Source organism: Tachypleus tridentatus, chromosome 12 (assembly GCF_004210375.1).
Source record: "Tachypleus tridentatus isolate NWPU-2018 chromosome 12, ASM421037v1, whole genome shotgun sequence".
Taxonomy (NCBI): domain Eukaryota; kingdom Metazoa; phylum Arthropoda; class Merostomata; order Xiphosura; family Limulidae; genus Tachypleus; species Tachypleus tridentatus.
The window spans coordinates 106,791,816-106,814,688 of record NC_134836.1 but is presented as its reverse complement, the minus strand read 5'-3'; the positions used below and the strand labels follow the sequence as shown (position 1 = coordinate 106,814,688).

General features: G+C 37.2%; 1 protein-coding gene across 1 annotated transcript in view; it reads right to left on the bottom strand.

The window, feature by feature from the left end:
* The window catches only part of LOC143235714 (cell adhesion molecule Dscam1-like), a 39,636-nt gene that overhangs the window by 4,974 nt on the left and 11,789 nt on the right, over positions 1-22,873 (bottom strand). Inside the window, exons 3-4 of the mRNA XM_076473925.1 lie at positions 17,079-17,252; positions 5,555-5,702 (exon numbers count right to left, since the gene is read on the bottom strand). Of these exons, the coding sequence (XP_076330040.1) occupies positions 5,555-5,702; positions 17,079-17,252 (322 nt within the window). The remainder of the gene's footprint in view (positions 1-5,554; positions 5,703-17,078; positions 17,253-22,873) is intronic.

The window sequence follows — 22,873 nt, the reverse complement described above, 5'->3', positions numbered from 1 at the left end:
GTGTATGGGTATTAACACTTATGGGTATGGCTGGTATGGGTATTAACACTTACTAATAAAATAGAGAACAATGTTTGACCTTCTAAGGTCATCTTAAGGTTAACGAATTACTAAACGGTGAACTGGTAAGAGATTGCATGAGATCAAGATACTAAGAAATACAGGTTTGGGGGAACTAGTTAATTTTAACAATAAAGACAAAATGTTTGAGAAAAAAAGCGAAAATGTGTTTCAATCTCTGTCATAAACATTAGGAATATGAAGTCGATATATATCGATAATAGAAGTAAAGAGGCCTGTTGTATTCTGTTGCATAAAGACAATTACAGTAAAGAATGAACAGTTGAAACTATGAAATACACAATAAGTACAAAATTTTCAATTGTAAAAAAGACATTGAACTACTGATTACCTAAACCTTCCAGCCACGTCTTCAACTGCAAAACGATACTGAAGTAGAACACTCTTCCATTTCACACACTTGGACACTTAAACAAAGTACTGCCACCTAGGACCTCTAATACTGAAATCGAAAATTATATAACTACATTTTGGAACCTCAGAAGGATCCGTGAAATCCCTCAGGACTAACATTCTGGGCTTAGTTTTGATAGGTTTGGCATTAGTGATGCATTCCACCCTAAGTGTAGAAGAATGTTTTTGCTAAAATAGTAGTAACTGCTATTCTAAAGTAACTGCTATTCTAACACCAGGATCTTCTAACAAAAGAGAACTCGAGACACAATATGCTGATTACTGGATGACAAAAGAAAGGACAACCAAGCTCCAAAAGAATTCATGTTTTGTGAACTAATGGAATAGCACAGATCAGATAAAATCCGTCTCCGTATTAAAGCTAAACCATCTGCATTTGAAAAACTGATTAAAATATATGTTTAAAAAGAAACAAAAATGTTGCTCCAAATAATATGGAAAATGTATATCAGTAACTAAATACGGAGAGCTGTTAAATTCGCTGAATCAGTGTGGAACAGTTTGACTCAGTCATGAATAATTGCCAGTTACAGTGGATAAATTTCCAAAGGCAAACATTTAAGTGCTTATCATTGATGCAAACGGGTACTTAAAGATAAACTAGAAAATATTAATACAACAAGATAAAGAATAGTGAAATTTTCAAATTTGGGGGGTGAGTGACGGAGAACGAATATAACAAATTTAACGTATTCTGAAACGAATGTGATAAAATTGTAATCGTATCATAGAGTGTTTGTTTGTTTTGGAATTTCGCACAAAGCTACTCGAGGGCTATCTGTGCTAGCCGTCCGTACTTTAGCAGTGTAAGACTAGAGGGAAGGCAGCTAGTCATCAACACCCACCACCAACTCCTGGGCTACTTTTTACCAACGAATAGTGGGATTGACCGTAACATTATACGCCCCCACGGCTGGGAGGGCGAGCATGTTTAGCGCGACTCGGGCTCGAACCCGCGACCCTCGGATTACGAGTCACACGCCTTACGCGCTTGGCCATGCCAGGTCCCATCTCAGAGTGTCAAAATTCTCTTTCGTAGCTTTTGTATTAGTTTATAAAATTTATGAGGTTCAGAGATGCTGCACTAATTGAATAATGTTTGTGTGTTTGGTCCTCAAAAACCAAAATAAATATCAGTATGTCAGAATTACCATTTATATGCAACGTACGGCATGGAACGCAACCAGTGAAGGACAGAGGGCTGGTGAATTGTTACGAATTAAAGTAATCAATACGCCTATACGATATGCTGTTATAATTGCTAGGTTTTCTTAAAGTTGGCCCGGCATGGCCAAGCATGTTAAGGCGTGCGACTCGTAATCTGAGGGTCGCGGGTTCGCATCCCCGTCGCGCCAAACATGCTCGCCCTCCCAGCCGTGGGGGCGTTATAATGTGACGGTCAATCCCACTATTCGTTGGTAAAAGAGTAGCCCAAGAGTTGGCGGTGGGTGGTGATGACTAGCTGCCTTCCCTCTAGTCTTACACTGCTAAATTAGGGACGGCTAGCACAGATAGCCCTCGAGCAGCTTTGTGCGAAATTCAAAAAACAAACAAACAAACAAACAATTCTTAAAGTTTTACTGAGTAGTGATTTGTTAGTAAATATACATGGTATACGATTAGACACTTTTAATAAACGTATAATTTGGATTACTTTTTGAAGAAATGAAGTGATTTAGAACTTAGAAACGGGGTGTGGTTTGACTGATACGAGGAAACAAACTCGCAGGTGAAAGATTGAATGGAATCATTTGTTACAACAGAGACACATACTCGGCAGTAACTTCAGTTGAGGTTGCGGAGTACAGCATATTCACTATCATAAACCCTGATTCGGATATATCAAATACAAAACAAACATTTCCCATTCACTTTGAATTAATTAAACAGTTATCATACAAATGAACTAAAAATAAGCAGCTTAGGTATTCACGTTTCCACACTTATGATGAATAATTGCCGCCACACCAACTTCAGAAGTTAGTAAATATTTTGAAAGAATAGAGGGATGTATTATAAAATTAACTAATCGTGTGGCACGTAATTTATTTATTTTTTTTTTTACCTGATCTTATGATAACTTGTACTTGAGTCTTATCAATTATTGATCAAACTAGTCCGGAAATATCTGGTGTGTGTTAGAAAAGGGAGTCATAAGAGGTAAAGATATGCAAGTGTGTTGGTCTTTGAAGACTGAAGGATTGAACTCATTATGATGCCTAGTTTATGTCAAATAGTTATACCATGATAAATAGTACGAAAGTTATAAAATAATTCGTTAAGCGAAAATGTCACGCCCAAATATCTCCGTCTTACCGAACATACTCGCGTTTCTAGCAATAGAAACGTTATAATGTTACAGTCAATCTCCCTATCCGTTGGTAAAAGAGTAACACAAGAGTTGATTGTAGGTGATGTTGACTAGCTGCTTTCATTCTAGTCTTACACTGCTCTATTAGGGACAGTTATTGCAGATAGCCCTAGTGTAGCTTTGCACGAAATTTAAAAAAAAAAAGCAAACAGAACCTGAAGACGAAAATGTGGGTTTGATGCATATTAAAAAAAAAAAAAAACTCATGTCACTCGAAAACAAGGAAGATGCCATAGTATCTATTTGCAGTGCCCTCTAATGGTACATCGGCATGTCTGCGGACTCACAACACTAAAAACTGGGTGTCGATACTTGGGGATGGCAGAGCACAAACAGCCCATTGGGTAACTTTGTGCTTAACTTTCGACAGAGCTCTAGTTATAATAGGCCAGTTAAATGTTTTCGTTTGTTTATTCTAACTAATATTTACGTATTCCTGGTCGATCCGGAACGTAAATGACGACAAAAAAATCACCCTTACAAGAAGAGAACGCCTTACAACAGGTTCTGTCCACATGGAGCGACGACTTAATTGGATTCTTACAAAAATTCTGATGCTAATTCGCGAAAATCGAACCTTCTCCAGAACAGTGTGGAGATCAGTAATGAATAGGCGTCTTGTGGTAAATAATGCTGGCTGTTAGTGATATAGGGAGAAAAGAATCAAGATCTAAAATGGCGTAAGTGTTTCCTGTTTATAACGGTTAAAATCCTCTGCTGAGACAGCAGTAAGTCTACGGACTCACAACGCACTAATATGGGGTTCGATTCCCCGCAGTGGACACGGCAGGTATCTTGTTTGCTTGTTTTTTGGAATTTCGCGCAAAGCTACAAGAGAATTATCTGGGATAGTCCTCCATAATTTAGCAGTGTAATACTAGAGGGAAGGCAGCTACTTACCACCACTCACCGCCAACTCTTGAGCTACTCTTTTACCAATAAATAGTGGGATTGATCGCATTATTATAACACCCTCATGGCTGAAAGAACGAGCATGTTTGGTGTGACGGGGATTCGATCCTGCGATCCTCAGATTGTGAGTCCAATGTCCTAACCTCTTGGCCATGCCGGGCCATCGGCAAATAGGCTTGTGTGGCTCTGCTCTAATACAAACGAACTAATCAATGACTCTAATTTCGAATAAAGGAGAAATCTAAGGAAATCTAAATTTTCACACCAAAGAATCAATACCTGTAACACAGAGAAGAAATATAAACGAAAGGAAAAATTACATTTATTCGTAATTTTCTTAATTCAAAACTTAAAGATATACTTTAAACAAACGTGCTCTGTATGTTTTAATATACGCACTACAATAGTAACTTTTCTTAAGTATGCTCCATCTTTCAACCCTATATCAAATATAGGGTTATTCCAATAACCCTATATTGCAATTCCAAATGTTATTCCATTTCTCATAACAGATATTTCTCATAGCGTTACTTTCCTAGAGTGACACTAAACTTAAAACAAATCAATTGAAAGAGCATCTTATTACTAATATATATATATTATACATACATATATTTATCCGAAGGCATAACCAAAATATTCAGACATTAAATAAAAACATGAGGTTTCTTAAAAGTTTAGTAATAAAATACAGATGAACTTTCTGTTGGTAATATATTGAATCTTAAAATAACAGAATGCTTATAATTTGTTCTTTTGTCTTACGAACACTTTTTTCCTATGGAAAAAATATACGAACACTCGTTTCAAAAATCTAAATATTGATGCATGCTATAAAAATGTTATCCGTACATTTTATGGATCATAAGAGACAGATTAAACCTGCAGATAAGTAGTTAGTATATAATAGTCGTTCGTGTAAAGTCATCTTTTGTGTATAGCATGTAAAACCAGCATTCCTCAGGTGTTATTAAAGCCTTTTTTAGTATGATGGTTGTTTCGTTGTCCCTTAATAATTTCTGGTTTCCGGCGTTCTACCGCTAGCAATAGCAGTTATAGTAAAGAGCTGGTATATTGCTTTTCTGTGATGTCTTAGAAATTAAAATGGTACGTTTGAACGTTTTATTGATCTCTTGTTTCAAAGTAGCTTTACCAAAGTTTCACGTGCTATGGTTTCAGTTTCTTTCGTTGATGAGTTTCAGTTTTGTTTCGACTAGTTTTATGTCTTTATCGCAGTTTGGAATGCTTGATTTTATTATTCTCCGAAGATCACACGTGCAGCTATCTATACCTTCACATAATCACACTGCCAGCCGCTTCTCGGCAAATTCAAACGATGCTATTAGACGATTACGCTAACCGAAACCTAAGCCTCAGGCGAATAAAAACGACGAAAATACCTTTTCAGTAACGCGAAAACAGCCTGAACCTCACCAAATTTCAACCGAAAAAAAATCCTATTTGTATGTAATGTCAGCGAATTTGAATTTTATTTTATATTTTTTATGGAATACTTGTAGTGCCTTTTCATTTAAAAAAATGTCTTGAATTTTTAAAAAAAAGGTAGAAAAGAATTGCCAAACTATTATAAATAACGAGCAGTGACAATATACATATATATATATATTTAAAATTATATTTCATAAAATATATGTTCGTCGATTATGCATTTAAAAGAGAATGCGGAGTTACCACATTGTGATAATATAAATATATGTAAACTGGTTTTTGTTCATAACGCTGATTATTGTTATGTGTATAATATAAGATATTTACTGGTGTCTAGAACTGTTTGTGAGAAAATGGTTGTCTTTTTTCCAAACAAATTTGATAGGTTGATTCCCAGTCGCTGAACACGAAAGCTCCGCTGATTGGCCCGTTTGCACTGACTGAGATTTAAATTTGATGTCGAACTTCGGAGGCACTGCAGAGAAAAAAAAAATTAATAATTATGACACTTAAAATGAAAACTAATTTACAAATTATAATGCTAACTTTTAAGAACAATTAAAAGACGTAAGTTAGTTAAGCCTTTTTAAGACACACGAGGACTGAATAAATGGGACTGACAACAAATCAGTTTTTTGTTGCGCACGTGTGGGCTAAAGATAGAGGGAACGGTAAGTCAGCGGAGCTGATTGATAAGTACAATGGGTTGATGAAAGCATTTAAAGATAAATGCCATAAATTAATTGTGTCATGGATGTTGCCAAGATATTTCTTTCTGAGGGTATAAAGTTTTGTGTAGGTTACTAGGGCTAAATGCTAGGCGGAAATTAATATGTAAGGAGAAGCAGGCTATCTGGTTGGACTTGTGGAATTAGTCCAGTGAAAATAAGGAAACGCTTTGAAATGGATGGTTTACATTTAAGTGAGAAATATCCTGAAATGTTTACAATGGCTATTCATTTAGCTGTAAGGGAAATTTTAAACTAGGACGAGGTTGTGGTGAGAGCAAAGATAAACTGATTGAAACAAAACTGAGATGTAGAGGAAAGTTTAGCATAGGAAATCAATATAAAAGACTAGGCTTATCTGTTACTATGGTAATGTTAGAAGTATAAGAAATTAAATAGATGATTTTAGGAATAGAATATTTTTATTCAATTGGAATAACTGAAACATAGTTAAATGTGGATGATTTTGAAATACATGGTCATGGGTTATTTAATAGTGATATAATAGTATAGAGAGGTGGAAGTATCTATGGTTATAGTGTGAGTTACGTCCTGTTGAAGTTGAGAATATTATGGATAATAGCACAGAGGTTGAATACATTTGGGTTTCTGTTGAGATTGTTAAAGGAAACAGACCACCAGATGAAAACTGATGAAATTAGTGAGAAACTCTACAGTGATATTAAGATTTCAGCTGTTAATAAAGTCATCATTTTTGATATTTTAATTTCAGACATAATGATTGGGAAATATTAGGGTTAAACCTTGAGGGAGAAAAGATTTCTGTAAGCTGTTCAAGATGGACATCTTCACCAATTGGTCGTGGAAAATACTAGAAATAATGTTAATTTAGATTTATTGTTAACATCTAACATATAAATGGTAGAGAGGGTTGAAATTGGGAAAACTAGGTACAAGTAATCATTGCTATATTAGGATTGATATTTTGCTACATATGGAAATCAGGAATAATGATATTTGTATTATAAATTTCAAAAATGCATATTCTGAATGAATGCAACAAAAATTATCCGCTGTGAACTGAGTCTTAAAAACACTGAGCAATTGTGGAAAATTTTTAACGAATAAATTTCAATATTCAAAACAAATATATTTCTTAAACAGAGAATATGGTAGCTGCAAATACAAAACCAGGTTTGCTCACAAAGGATATAAGAGATAAAATTAAAGAAAAGCATAACAAATTTAAGAAATTTAAATTGACTGTTGTTATAGAAGATACAAGATCATGAAAGTTCGTCAAACAGGAAATTAAGGCATCCAGAAGGATGTATGAAGAAAGTTGGCTGAAAATAATGAACATCTACCAACACATTATCCAATGTCACTCCTACCAACAGATCATCTAATGTCACTCCTACCAACAGATCATCTAATGTCACTCCAACCAACAGATTATCTAATGTCACTCCTACCAACAGATTATCTAATGTCACTCCTACCAACAGATTATCTAATGTCACACCTACCAACAGATCATCTAATGTCACTCCTACCAACAGATCATCTAATGTCACTCCTACCAACAGATTATCTAATGTCACTCCTACCAACAGATTATCTAATGTCACTCCTACCAACAGATCATCTAATGTCACTCCTACCAACAGATCATCTAATGTCACTCCTACCAAAAGATTATCTAATGTCACTCCTACCAACAGATTATCTAATGTCACTCCTACCAACAGATTATCTAATGTCACACCTACCAACAGATCATCTAATGTCACTCCTACCAACAGATTATCTAATGTCACTCCTACCAACAGATTATCTAATGTCACTCCTACCAACAGATTATCTAATGTCACTCCTACCAACAGATTATCTAATGCCACCTTCTACTAACAGATCATCTAATGTCACTTCCTACCAACAGATTATCTAATGTCACTCCTACCAACAGATCATCTAATGTCACTCCTACCAACAGATCATCTAATGTCACTCCTACCAACAGATTATCTAATGTCACTCCTACCAACAGATTATCTAATGTCACTCCTACCAACAGATTATCTGATGTCACTTCTACCAACAGATTATCTAATGTCACACCTACCAACAGATCATCTAATGTCACTCCTACCAACAGATCATCTAATGTCACTCCTACCAACAGATTATCTAATGCTACTCTTACTAACAGATCATCTAATGTCACTTCCTACCAACAGATCATCTAATGTCACTCCTACCAACACATTATTCAATGTCACTCCTACCAACAGATTATCTAATGTCACTCCTACCAACAGATTATCTAATGTCACCTCCTACCAACAGATTATCTAATGTCACTCCTACCAAGAGATCATCTAATGTCACTCCTACCAACAGATTATCTAATGTCACTCCTACCAACAGATCATCTAATGTCACTCCTACCAACACATTATCTAATGTCACACCTACCAACAGATCATTTAATGTCACTCCTACCAACAGATTATCTAATGTCAGTCCTACCAACAGATTATCTAATGCCACTCCTACTAACAGATCATCTAATGTCACTCCTACCAACAGATTATCTAATGTCACTCCTACCAACAGATCATCTAATGTCACTCCTACCAACAGATTATCTAATGTCACTCCTACCAACAGATTATCTGATGTCACTTCTACCAACAGATTATCTAATGTCACACCTACCAACAGATCATCTAATGCCACTCCTACCAACAGATTATCTAATGTCACTCCTACCAAAAGATCATCTAATGTCACTCCTACCAACAGATCATCTAATGTCACTCCTACCAACAGATTATCTAATGTCACTCCTACCAACAGATTATCTAATGTCACTCCTACCAACAGATCATCTAATGTCACTCCTACCAACAGATTATCTAATGTCACTCCTACCAACAGATTATCTAATGTCACTCCTACCAACAGATCATCTAATGTCACTCCTACCAACAGATCATCTAATGTCACTCCTACCAACAGATCATCTAATGTCACTCCTACCAACAGATTATCTAATGTCACTCCTACCAACAGATTATTCTAATGTCACTTCTACCAACAGATCATCTAATGTCACTTCTACCAACAGATCATCTAATGTCACTCCTACCAATAGATTATTCTAATGTCACCTACCAACAGATTATTCTAATGCTACTCCTACTAATAGATCATTCTAATGTCACTTCCTACCAACAGATTATCTAATGTCACTCCTACCAACAGATCATCTAATGTCACTCCTACCAACAGATTATCTAATGTCACTCCTACCAACAGATTATCTAATGTCACTCCTACCAACAGATCATCTAATGTCACTCCTACCAACAGATCATCTAATGTCACTCCTACCAACAGATTATCTAATGTCACTCCTACCAACAGATTATCTAATGTCACTCCTACCAACAGATTATCTAATGTCACTCCTACCAACAGATCATCTAATGTCACTCCTACCAACAGATCATCTAATGTCACTCCTACCAACAGATTATCTAATGTCACTCCTACCAACAGATTATCTAATGTCACTCCTACCAACAGATTATCTAATGTCACTCCTACCAACAGATCATCTAATGTCACTCCTACCAACAGATTATCTAATGTCACTCCTACCAACAGATTATCTAATGCTACTCTACCAATAGATCATCTAATGTCACTCCTACCAACAGATTATCTAATGTCACTCCTACCAACAGATTATCTAATGTCACTCCTACCAACAGATTATCTAATGTCACTCCTACCAACAGATCATCTAATGTCACTCCTACCAACAGATCATCTAATGCTACTCCTACCAACAGATCATCTAATGTCACCTCCTACCAACAGATCATCTAATGTTGTTTCCTACCAACAGATCATCTAATGTCACTTCCTACCAACAGATCATCTAATGTCACTTCCTACCAACAGATTATCTAATGTCACTCCTGCCAACAGATTATTCTTAATGCTACTTCTACCAACAGATCATCTAATGTCACTCCTACCAATAGATTATCTAATGTCACTTCCTACCAACAGATTATTCTAATGTCACTCCTACCAACAGATCATCTAATGTCACTTTACCAACAGATTATCTAATGTCACTCCTACCAACAGATTATCTAATGTCACTTCTACCAACAGATTATCTAATGTCACTCCTACCAACAGATCATCTAATGTCACCTTACCAACAGATTATCTAATGTCACTCCTACCAACAGATCATCTAATGTCACTCCTACCAACAGATCATCTAATGTCACTCCTACCAACAGATTATCTAATGTCACTCCTACCAACAGATTATCTAATGTCACTTCTACCAACAGATTATCTAATGTCACTTCTACCAACAGATTATCTAATGTCACACCTACCAACAGATCATCTAATGTCACTCCTACCAACAGATCATCTAATGTCACTCCTACCAACAGATCATCTAATGTCACTCCTACCAACAGATTATCTAATGTCACTCCTACCAACAGATTATCTAATGTCACTCCTACCAACAGATCATCTAATGTCACTCCTACCAACAGATTATCTAATGTCACCCTACCAACAGATTATCTAATGTCACTCCTACCAACAGATTATCTAATGTCACTCTACCAACAGATCATCTAATGTCACTTCTACCAACAGATTATCTAATGTCACTCCTACCAACAGATCATCTAATGTCACTTCTACCAACAGATTATCTAATGTCACTCCTACCAACAGATTATCTAATGTCTCTTCTACCAACAGATCATCTAATGTCACTTCTACCAACAGATTATCTAATGTCACTCCTACCAACAGATCATCTAATGTCACTTCTACCAACAGATTATCTAATGTCACTCCTACCAACAGATTATCTAATGTCACTCCTACCAACAGATTATCTAATGTCACTCTACCAACAGATTATCTAATGTCACTCCTACCAACAGATCATCTAATGTCACTCCTACCAACAGATCATCTAATGTCACTCCTACCAACAGATTATCTAATGTCACTCCTACCAACAGATTATCTAATGTCACTCCTACCAACAGATTATCTAATGTCACTCTTACCAACAGATTATCTAATGTCACTCCTACCAACAGATTATCTAATGTCACACCTACCAACAGATCATCTAATGTCACTCCTACCAACAGATTATCTAATGTCACTCCTACCAACAGATCATCTAATGTCACTTCTACCAACAGATTATCTAATGTCACTCCTACCAACAGATTATCTAATGTCACTTCTACCAACAGATTATTTAATGTCACTCCTACCAACAGATTATCTAATGTCACTCCTACCAACAGATCATCTAATGTCACTCCTACCAACAGATCATCTAATGTCACTCCTACCAACAGATTATCTAATGTCACTCCTACCAACAGATTATCTAATGTCACTTCTACCAACAGATTATCTAATGTCACACCTACCAACAGATCATCTAATGTCACTCCTACCAACAGATTATCTAATGTCACTCCTACCAACAGATCATCTAATGTCACTCCTACCAACAGATCATCTAATGTCACTCCTACCAACAGATTATCTAATGTCACTCCTACCAACAGATTATCTAATGTCACTCTACCAACAGATTATCTAATGTCACTCCTACCAACAGATTATCTAATGTCACTCCTACCAACATATTATCTAATGTCACCTCCTACCAACAGATTATCTAATGTCACTCCTACCAACAGATCATCTAATGTCACTCCTACCAACAGATTATCTAATGTCACTCCTACCAACAGATTATCCAATGTCACTCCTACCAACAGATTATCTAATGTCACTCCTACCAACAGATCATCTAATGTCACTCCTACCAACAGATTATCTAATGTCACTCCTACCAACAGATCATCTAATGTCACTCCTACCAACAGATTATCTAATGTCACTCTTACCAACAGATCATCTAATGTCACTCCTACCAACATATTATCTAATGTCACTCCTACCAACAGATTATCTAATGTCACTCCTACCAACAGATTATCTAATGTCACTCCTACCAACAGATTATCTAATGTCACTCCTACCAACACATTATCTAATGTCACTCCTACCAACACATTATCTAATGTCACTCCTACCAACAGATTATCTAATGTCACTCCTACCAACAGATCATCTAATGTCACTTCTACCAACAGATTACCTAATGTCACTCCTATCTTCAAAGGAGGTAATAGAAGTTGTCCCAGGCTTATTATTCTTACATCAAGTCTGGCAAGAGATTTGGAAAGTCTGATAAAATATACTTTGCAAAGGCATTTAGCAAACTGAGAATTTTTTTTTCGGATAGTCAACATGGTTTCACTGAGGGAAAATCTTTCCTTAAAAATCTTTTGATATGTTTTAAAAATGTTACTTTATATGTAGGTGAGGAAAAGCGTGTAGATTTGGTGTATCTGGATTTTCAAAAAGCATTTGACAAAGTACCACATAAAGTACCACACAAAGTACCACATAAATTACCATATGTTAACTTAGAGGGAGAGGTTGTCATATGAGGAAATATTAGCATCCTTAAAATTGTTTTCTTTTGAAGAAAAAAAAAAGAATAGTTGGAGAGGATCTGAGTGAAGGGTTTAAGATTGTAACAAGAATTGATAATATTGATATATCAACATTTTTCATACCTAAGAGCGAGAATTATATAACTGGGGGACACAGATATTGATTTAGGCAAGGAAGAAGCCATCTTCAGCTCAGGCAATTTTAATTCCAGATAGGATGGTTGGCAAATGGAACTGATTGCCCTCTGATGTTATAGAGGCAGTAAATTTGAGTGAGTTAAAAAACTTGATAGATATATGAATGATGGTACTAACTACCTTATTTTTTAGTTAATGGTTTTATTTTGGCTTACAGAACTGGACAGCGGAGATGGACCAATATGTCCCTCGTTGCCCGAATGACCGTGTGTATTACAAGTTAGACGAAGCTATTCACGCCTTGCACTCCTTTTCTTATTCTAAATCGTTAAAATATGCCTAAAAAGCTATTTGCTGTTATTGTTGTTTTGAATTAAGCACAAAGCTGCACAATGGGTTATCTGTGCTCTGCCCACCACTTGTATCGAAACCCGATTTTTAGCGTTGTAAGTCCGCAGACATACCGCTGAGCTACTGGGGGCCAAAAAGCTATTTACATTAACTTGCAAATGTCAAGATAAGCTTTCGTAACAGAAATATAAACCTCTTTTAGGTTGTTTTTTTTGTAGACCCAGCATGGCCAGGTGGTTAGGGAGCTAAACTTGCAGTTTGAGGGTCGCAGGTTGGAATACTCATCCTACCAAATATGCTCGCCCTTTAAGCTGCTGAGGCGTTATTATGTGACGATCAATCTCACTATAGGTTGCTAAAAGAGTAGTCTAAGAGTTAGCGGTGGGTGATAAGAAAACTAGTTGCCTTCTCGCTAGTCTTTCTCTGCTAAATTAGGGACAGCTTGCTCTCATGTAGTTTTGCGCGAAATTTAAACAAATTAAGCCCATTTTCCCAAGTTTATGTACACAGTATCACAAACAAGGTATACTGGATTTATAATGGTAAAAATCTGTTTTACGTGTAGTTGTTTGTAAAGCTTAAAATTGTATTGATTTTGATATCTTACCTAAAACAAATAGTCATTGAAGGATTTGAATATTTAAGTCATTTATAACAAACATTCCTTTCTTGGACTTTAATGTTTGTTTGTTTAATTTCTGGCAAAGCTACTCGAGGGCTATCTGCGCTAGCCGTCTATAATTTAGCAGTTGAAGACTAGAGGGAAGGCAACTAGAATCACCACCCACCGCGAACTCTTGGGCTACTCTTTTACCAACGAATAGGGGATTGACTGTCACATTATAACGCCCCACGGCTGAAAGGGCGAGCATGTGTGGTGCGACGAGGATGGGAACCCGCGACCCTCAGATTACGAATCGAACGTCTTAACCTACCTGGCCATGCCGGGCCTTGACTTAATAAAATGCTAAGCGAGGATAAAGTTGCTAAGGTTATGTGTCTCTATTCCAAATTTGTAACAATTGTCCGTATAAAGGCAGCTAGCCAGCAGCAAACTCCTACCCACGAAAGCCACTAAAGAATTGACCGTCACTCTTATAACGCACCCACAGCTTAAAGTACGGCGAATATTTTGTGTTATCACACGAATTTGAAACTGGCTTGCTAGTACCAAATACAAGATTTCTCAGTATATTCAGTACCTGTCAAGCTTCACCTCAAAGACCGCATCCGTGTGGATAGTGAAAAATTAAAAATATATTTAACCCTATGTAACGACTATATTGTTTATCTAACCGATGTGACGTATAACTCAACAAGTGTAGCATGTATTCACAAAGAATCTTGTAGTATAGACCCAATAAGACTAATATTTTCTTACATAATAACTAAATAGCTCATCTCAACGTACGTTCAGACTATGCTAATAGCACTTGCACTAGTCCTAGCTGACGCATATACCAATCTTATCACAAACTGGGAAATTTTGTGTGTTTTTTTTAAAGAAAAAAGAACATTGGACTTTACATCCGAATATTATAAGCAAAACCTCCACATGAACTGGATCTTCCAGTGAAAATAAATTCTCTCAGCTTCTACTTAAATAGCATTTTAACTGACACATTGATACCAAATTTTAAAATTCTTCAGTTTATAATTTAACACGATAATATAAATAAAATATAAATGTGTCTCTGACTATTCCTACCTTTGGATTAGTTTTGAGGGGTGATCAGTAGATCTAATTGAGTGATGTATAATTGTAGCAATCTAACCCTTAACTGGGATCTGTTTACTTCTGCCAAAACGAAATGCATTGATTGAACAAACTTGCCAAACTCTACTGATTGTCTACAGTTTATAAGTGCTACCGAGAAATACCTTTTATCTGTCTACATCCATAAGAATCACACTAAATTTTCTACTCTATCATTAAAAATATCCACTAGAGTCAGCTGCCTGTGATATTGTCTTCTGTGATTGGCCAAATCAATAAATACACATTACGTTCGACCAATCAGAGCAATAAAGACTATTGCGTGGCAAATAACAGAGAACAAAATGTTCTGATTTTTATGTTTCAGAAATTAGTTGTTGTTTTCATTCGGTTTCGCCGTTTGTTGTTGTCGTTTTTGTTTTTAGAATATGGGTTTTGATATTCATCTTTCCACCCACGTTTCTTGTCACAACATAGTTAATACCTTCAGGACAACGTTCGTATTGGTTTCTGTTCTGTTACTGAGCTGTGATTCGATAGCGATTGTTTTTCTTCGCAACTGTCTCGTGTTCAGAGCTTGCTATTATTCTGTGTTGTTTTTTTCTAATCATTTCTTACTTGCGTTTCAAAAAGTGATTATGTTTCAAAAGAAACGTATGTTACTTGTATTTAGAGATTTATGGCTTTTAATTGAACATTCTCCAATGACGTCACGTGTGTTGTTCTTAGCCGTAAAGCTGCACAATGGACTACCTACTCTGTCACATTTACAGATATCGAACCCCGATGTTAAGCCCTCAAGTTTATCACCAATCCACCGGAGAGGGGAGGAGACACAAGTTTGCGAATCTCTATTTTACCCAAAGTGATACTAGTCAAAAGATCGTATGTCTCTATGTTAACTAAGTAAACGTGAAATATTTGTCATTACTTGTTTTCTAGGCTCAGTATTAAGTCACGTGATATTTTTCGCAGCCCAAACAAGAACAGTTCGAAAAGAAAATTATGTTTTGAAAGATTGATGTATTTAAAGGCAGAAAACGCATACACGCAAACTGTGTGGAAATACAGTGAGGCACGAATGAGGATACGAAACACTGAAGAAGGTTCATTGTTCATCCATAATGTGTTCAGTTAAGTGAGGTTTCTACCAACGTTTTACCATACAGATCTCTCTATATATTTTAATGGTTTAAATTTGTGCTGTCTGATTTCAGCAACATTTTACCATAAAGGTTTCTTTACGTTAATGGCCCATATTGGTGCTGTTTCTTCCAACATTTTATGATAAAGTTTCTATATATTAATGACCCAGACTAGTGCTGTTTCCATCAACATTTTTACAACAAGAAGGAGATTCCTGTACCCTATACGTTTAACAGGGACACAAAAGTCTTTCTCGTATGAGAAAGAATTTAAAATATTTACACAGAATATGGTGCCACTTCCATTTTAATTAGATGAACTGCAGAAGAGAGTAGAGCAAAAGATTTTTTTTTTAATTTTGCACAAAGCTACTCGAGGGCTATCTGTGCTAGCTGACCTAATTTAGCAGTGTAAGACTAGAGGAAAGGCAGCTAGTCATCACCACCCACCGCCAATTCTTGGGCTACTCTTTTACCAACAAAAAGTGGGATTGACCGTCATATTATAACGCCTCCACGGCTGAAGGGGTCAGCATATTTGGCGCGATGGAGATGCGAACCCGCGACCCTCAGAGTACGAGTCGCACGCCTAAACACGCTTAGCCATGCCGGGCCAGAGCAAAAGAAGCAACCCCTACAGAGTGTTGTACAGTTACCTACGACTTCTATTGAATCGTCTGGTTTCCTTTACAGGCCTTACCAAGTCAAATAGTAGTGTACTTAAGAACATTGAGAGTTATCTTATTCAAAAAAGGTTTTCTTTCGTCAGCCAGTTACAATTTAATGTTATTTTGTTCATTAGATTTGTTTATTAGACAAAAGCAACATTAAAATTTATTCTAAAGAACTTAAAAGCTGTTAATGGTTCAGGTGTTTACCCTGTCACTTGCCAATTTTTTTTTATATCTAAAATACATAACTCGAGGTTCAGAATCGAGGCAAACTTTTGTTTGTATATTTAATCGTTCTTAAATGTAAAAACAAAACATATGAAACTTCCAACTGTGTGTGTTTGTGACGTGATACTAAAATTCAAACTTAGATAAAAATAATTATGATTTAGTGACAACACACGTGAGAGAAGAGAAGATGGAAGACAGATATTGGTGAAATCCCATAAAGTCAGAAAACAAAACAAAAATACAATAACGTTTCGCTCTCTATAAACGGTTTTTACATCGGGGTCCACTAAGCGTTACCTACGGTGTACTGTAAGGTTGATCAATTTGTTGAGGTTTCCGCCATACCCATTTCGGGCTTCACAGAGATAATAGCCTTCTTCGGATTTGCCAGCTGAATGGGCGAGAAGTGATCCGTTGGGTAAGAGGGTGTACTTATGACTGTTATAAACTGGTGTGTAGTCTGCGGGTTTGTCTTCTGAAAAAAAAACGTATGAGAAAAATAGAACAAATCAGCAAATTATAAAGAGGAGGTCAAGACGTCTTGAAATACATATATTACATTACCTATTCGTATTCTGGAAAAAGAAACATTAGTACACGTATATATTTATATGTAGTATTCTTTTTTGATACTAAACGTTTCAGGAAGTGCGTTCCTAACGTTTCACGTACTTCGTAAATCTTTCGCAGAGATTCATATCAAAACGTTGCTCAGAGTAGCTTACGTTGAAAGGTTTGTTTGTTTTTGAATTTCGCGCAAAGTTACACGAGAGCTATCCGCACCAGCCGTCCCTAACTTAGCAGTGTAAGACTAGAAGGAAGGCAGCTAGTCATCACCACCCACAGCCAACTGTTGGGCTACTCTTTTACCAACGAATAGTGGGATTGACCGTCACATTATAACGCATCCAAGGCTGAAAGGGCGAGCATGTTTGATGCGACGGGAATTCGAACCCGCGACCCAAGATGTTAGAAGGATGCGAATGCTTGTGTAACAAAGTGTGACCATTTATTACTCACACTAACTACCCTGAGTTTACTTATTTCATGTCTTTATTTTCATAAGATACACGCCATCACTTCATCAAAATGACTTAAAGTTTTGAATTTTGTCTTTTAACTATGCCAACTATACTTCAATTTCGTCACTTAACGACGCCAACTATAATTTAATTTAACGACGACAACTAAACGATGCTCAGGAAAGTTTTATTACTTCATTAACGCTAGAAAAGCCAACAGAAAACAAAATACTGTGTGTAGAACGTTTTCAACGTATTTATTACACAGCTGTCATTATTTGAATTACGAAAGTTCGATTAACAAAATCACTCCCGAGAACATATTTTTCATCACATTATAGTTGAAAATGGATATACTATAAAGGCTATAGTGATGCATTTAGAAAGAGCTTTCTTCCTCCAGTGGGTAAAAAGATTCCTAGTTAGGCTTTCCTTCGAATACACTAACATGTTTCATTTAGACCCTTAATAAACTACTACTCGTGGCGAAGCCTAGTCAAGGTAATTCTGTAGAGATGTATAATATATGAGTGGTGTTTATTTTGAAATATGTTACATTATAACGACGCGGTGTTTGAAATAATGGAACATGTCACCGAACAACTGCAGCGTTGTTCTTAGACGACGATAGATGTGACTGAATAAATGATACGTGTGTCTGAAAACCGATGTACCGAAATGAATGTAACAAGTACCTGAACATGAATGTGTCAAAACATATGTGATATGTGGCTGAACAAGTGTGTGTCGAAACAGATATAGCACGTGACTGAAACCATGATGTCTCAAAATACGAATGTAACATGTGAGTGAGCAACTGTATTGTTCTAAGCCAATGAAGCATATAACTGAAACGTATAATGTTTATTTAATCTTGTATAACACGTGTTTTTGAACAACTGTTGTGTTTAGCTAAGCCAGTGTGATACCTGAACTAGTAAAGCGTGTGATTGAATTATGGCAGTTTTATTTGAACGGATGTAACATGTAAATGAATTAACACAGTTTTACTATAAGTCACCACACAGCATCCGAACTGATAAAGCTTACGTATGGACCATTGTAACATTAAGTTATACTAGTGTAAAGTATCTGGACTACACTGCTGTAAAGTGTGTAGATAACTGTAACACTGGATTATACTGGTGTGCAGTGCCTGGAATATTGCAGTATTGAAGTATACTGATGTTAAGTGTCTCAACCAATGTATTGTATGTTTAAGCTTATTTAAACCGATGCAATGTGTCACGAAGTGCTCTGTCATCGGTTTTAATCATTATAATATTAAAATATACAGATGTAAAGTACCTGAATTATTGTAGCACTGGTGTATAAAGTATATGGACCACTGTGGGAGTATACTGGTGTGTAAAGTATCTGGACCACTGTGGGAGTATACTGTTGTGTAAAGTGTCTGGACCACTGTAGGAGTATCCTGTTGTGTAAAGTTCCTGGACCACTGTAGGAGTATACTGGTGTATAAAGTGTTTGAACCACTATAGGAGTGTACTGGTGTATAAAGTATCTGGACCACAAAAGTTGTATACTGGTGTGTAAAAGGTCTGGACCACTATAGGAGTGTACTGGTGTATTAAGTGTCTGGAACACTGTAGGAGTATACTGTTGTGTAAAGTGCCTGGACCACTGAAGCAGTATACTGGTCTGTAAAGTGTCTGGACCACTGTGGGAGTGCACTGGTGTATAAAGTGTTTGAACCACTATAGAGTGTACTGGTGTATAAAGTGTCTGGACCACTGTAGGAGTATACTGTTGTGTAAAGTGCCTGGACAACTGTAGGAGTATACTGGTCAATAAAGTGTCTTAACCAATGTAGGAGTGTACTGGTGTATAAAGTGTTTGAACCACTATAGGAGTGTACTGGTGTATAAAGTGTCTGGACCACTGTAGGAATATACTGTTGTGTAAAGTGTCTGGACCACTGTAGTAGAATACTGTTGTGTAAAGTGTCTGAACCACTGTAGGAGTATACTGTTATGTAAAGTGTCTGGACCACTGTAGTAGTGTACTGGTGTGTAAAGTGTCTGGACCACTGTAGGAGTATACTGTTGTGTAAAGTGTCTGAACCACTGTAGGAGTATACTGTTGTGTAAAGTGTATGAACCACTGTAATAGTATACTGTTGTGTAAAGTGCCTGGACCACTGTAGGAGTATACTGTTGTGTAAAGTGTCTGGACCACTGTAGGAGTATACTGGTGTGTAAAGTGTCTGGACCACTGTAGGAGTGTACTGGTGTATAAAGTGTCTGGACCACTGTAGGAGTATACTGTTGTGTAAAGTGCCTGAACCACTGTAGTAGAATACTGTTGTGTAAAGTGTCTGGACCACTGTAGGAGTATACTGTTGTGTAAAGTGCCTGGACAACTGTAGGAGTATACTGGTGTGTAAAGTATCTGGACCACTGTAGGAGTATACTGGTTAATAAAGTGTCTAAACCACTGTAGGAGTGTACTGGTGTAAAAAGTGTTTGAACCAATATAGGAGTGTACTGGTGTATAAAGTGTCTGGACCACTGTAGGAGTATACTGTTGTGTAAAGTGCTTGGACCACTGTAGGAGTATACTGGTGTGTAGAGTGTCTGGACCACTGCAGGAGTATACTGTTGTGTAAAGTGCCTGGACAACTATAGGAGTATACTGGTGTGTAAAGTATCTGGACCACTGTAGGAGTATACTGTTGTGTAAAGTGTCTGGACCACTGTAGTAGTATACTGTTGTGTAAAGTGTCTGAACCACTGTAGGAGTATACTGTTGTGTAAAGTGTCTGGACCACTGTAGGAGTATACTGTTGTGTAAAGTTCCTGGACCACTGTAGGGTATACTGGTGTGTAAAGTGTCTGGACCACTGTAGGAGTATACAGGTGTGTAAAGTGTCTGGACCACTGTAGTAGTATACTGTTGTGTAAAGTGTCTGAACCACTGTAGGAGTATACTGTTGTGTAAAGTGTCTGGACCACTGTAGGAGTATACTGTTGTGTAAAGTTCCTGGACCACTGTAGGAGTATACTGGTGTGTAAAGTGCCTGGACAACTGTAGGAGTATACTGGTCAATAAAGTGTCTTAACCAATGTAGGAGTGTACTGGTGTATAAAGTGTTTGAACCACTATAGGAGTGTACTGGTGTATAAAGTGTCTGGACCACTGTAGGAATATACTGTTGTGTAAAGTGTCTGGACCACTGTAGTAGAATACTGTTGTGTAAAGTGTCTGAACCACTGTAGGAGTATACTGTTATGTAAAGTGTCTGGACCACTGTAGTAGTGTACTGGTGTGTAAAGTGTCTGGACCACTGTAGGAGTATACTGTTGTGTAAAGTGTCTGAACCACTGTAGGAGTATACTGTTGTGTAAAGTGTATGAACCACTGTAATAGTATACTGTTGTGTAAAAGTGCCTGGACCACTGTAGGAGTATACTGTTGTGTAAAGTGTCTGGACCACTGTAGGAGTATACTGGTGTGTAAAGTGTCTGGACCACTGTAGGAGTGTACTGTGGTGTATAAAGTGTCTGGACCACTGTAGGAGTATACTGTTGTGTAAAGTGTCTGAACCACTGTAGTAGAATACTGTTGTGTAAAGTGTCTGGACCACTGTAGGAGTATACTGTTGTGTAAAGTGCCTGGACAACTGTAGGAGTATACTGGTGTGTAAAGTATCTGGACCACTGTAGGAGTATACTGGTTAATAAAGTGTCTAAACCACTGTAGGAGTGTACTGGTGTAAAAAGTGTTTGAACCAATATAGGAGTGTACTGGTGTATAAAGTGTCTGGACCACTGTAGGAGTATACTGTTGTGTAAAGTGCTTGGACCACTGTAGGAGTATACTGGTGTGTAGAGTGTCTGGACCACTGCAGGAGTATACTGTTGTGTAAAGTGCCTGGACAACTATAGGAGTATACTGGTGTGTAAAGTATCTGGACCACTGTAGGAGTATACTGTTGTGTAAAGTGTCTGGACCACTGTAGTAGTATACTGTTGTGTAAAGTGTCTGAACCACTGTAGGAGTATACTGTTGTGTAAAGTGTCTGGACCACTGTAGGAGTATACTGTTGTGTAAAGTTCCTGGACCACTGTAGGGTATACTGGTGTGTAAAGTGCCTGAACCACTGTAGTAGTATACTGTTGTGTAAAGTGTCTGGACCACTGTAGTAGTATACTGTTGTGTAAAGTGTCTGAACCACTGTAGGAGTATACTGTTGTGTAAAGTGTCTGGACCACTGTAGGGAGTATACTGTTGTGTAAAGTTCCTGGACCACTGTAGGAGTATACTGGTGTGTAAAGTGCCTGAACCACTGTAGTAGTATTCTGGTGTATAAAGTGTCTGGACCACTGTAGGAGTACACTGTTGTGAAAAGTGGCTGGACCACTGTAGGAGTATACTGTTGTGTAAAGTGTCTGGACCACTGTAGTAGTATACTGTTGTGTAAAGTGTCTGAACCACTGTAATAGTATTCTGGTGTATAAAGTGTCTGGACCACTGTAGGAGTATACTGTTGTGTAAAGTGTCTGGACCACTGTAGGAGTATACTGTTGTGTAAAGTTCCTGGACCACTGTAGGAGTATACTGGTGTGTAAAGTGTCTGGACCACTGTAGGAGTATACAGGTGTGTAAAGTGTCTGGACCACTGTAGGAGTATACTGTTGTGTAAAGTGTCTGGACCACTGTAGGAGTATACTGTTGTGTAAGTGCTGGACCACTGTAGTAGTGTACTGGTGTGTAAAGTGTCTGGACCACTGTAGTAGTATTGTGGTGTGTAAAGTGTCTGGACCACTGTAGGAGTATACTGTTGTGTAAAGTGTCTGAACCACTGTAGTAGTATTCTGGTGTGTAAAGTGTCTGGACCACTGTAGGGTATACTGTTGTGTAAAGTGTCTGAACCACTGTAGGAGTATACTGTTGTGTAAAGTGTCTGGACCACTGTAGGAGTATACTGTTGTGTAAAGTGTCTGGACCACTGTAGTAGTATATACTGTTGTGTAAAGTTCCTGGACCACTGTAGTAGTATACTGTTGTGTAAAGCGTCTGGGTTACTGTAGAGTATACTGTTGTGTAAAGT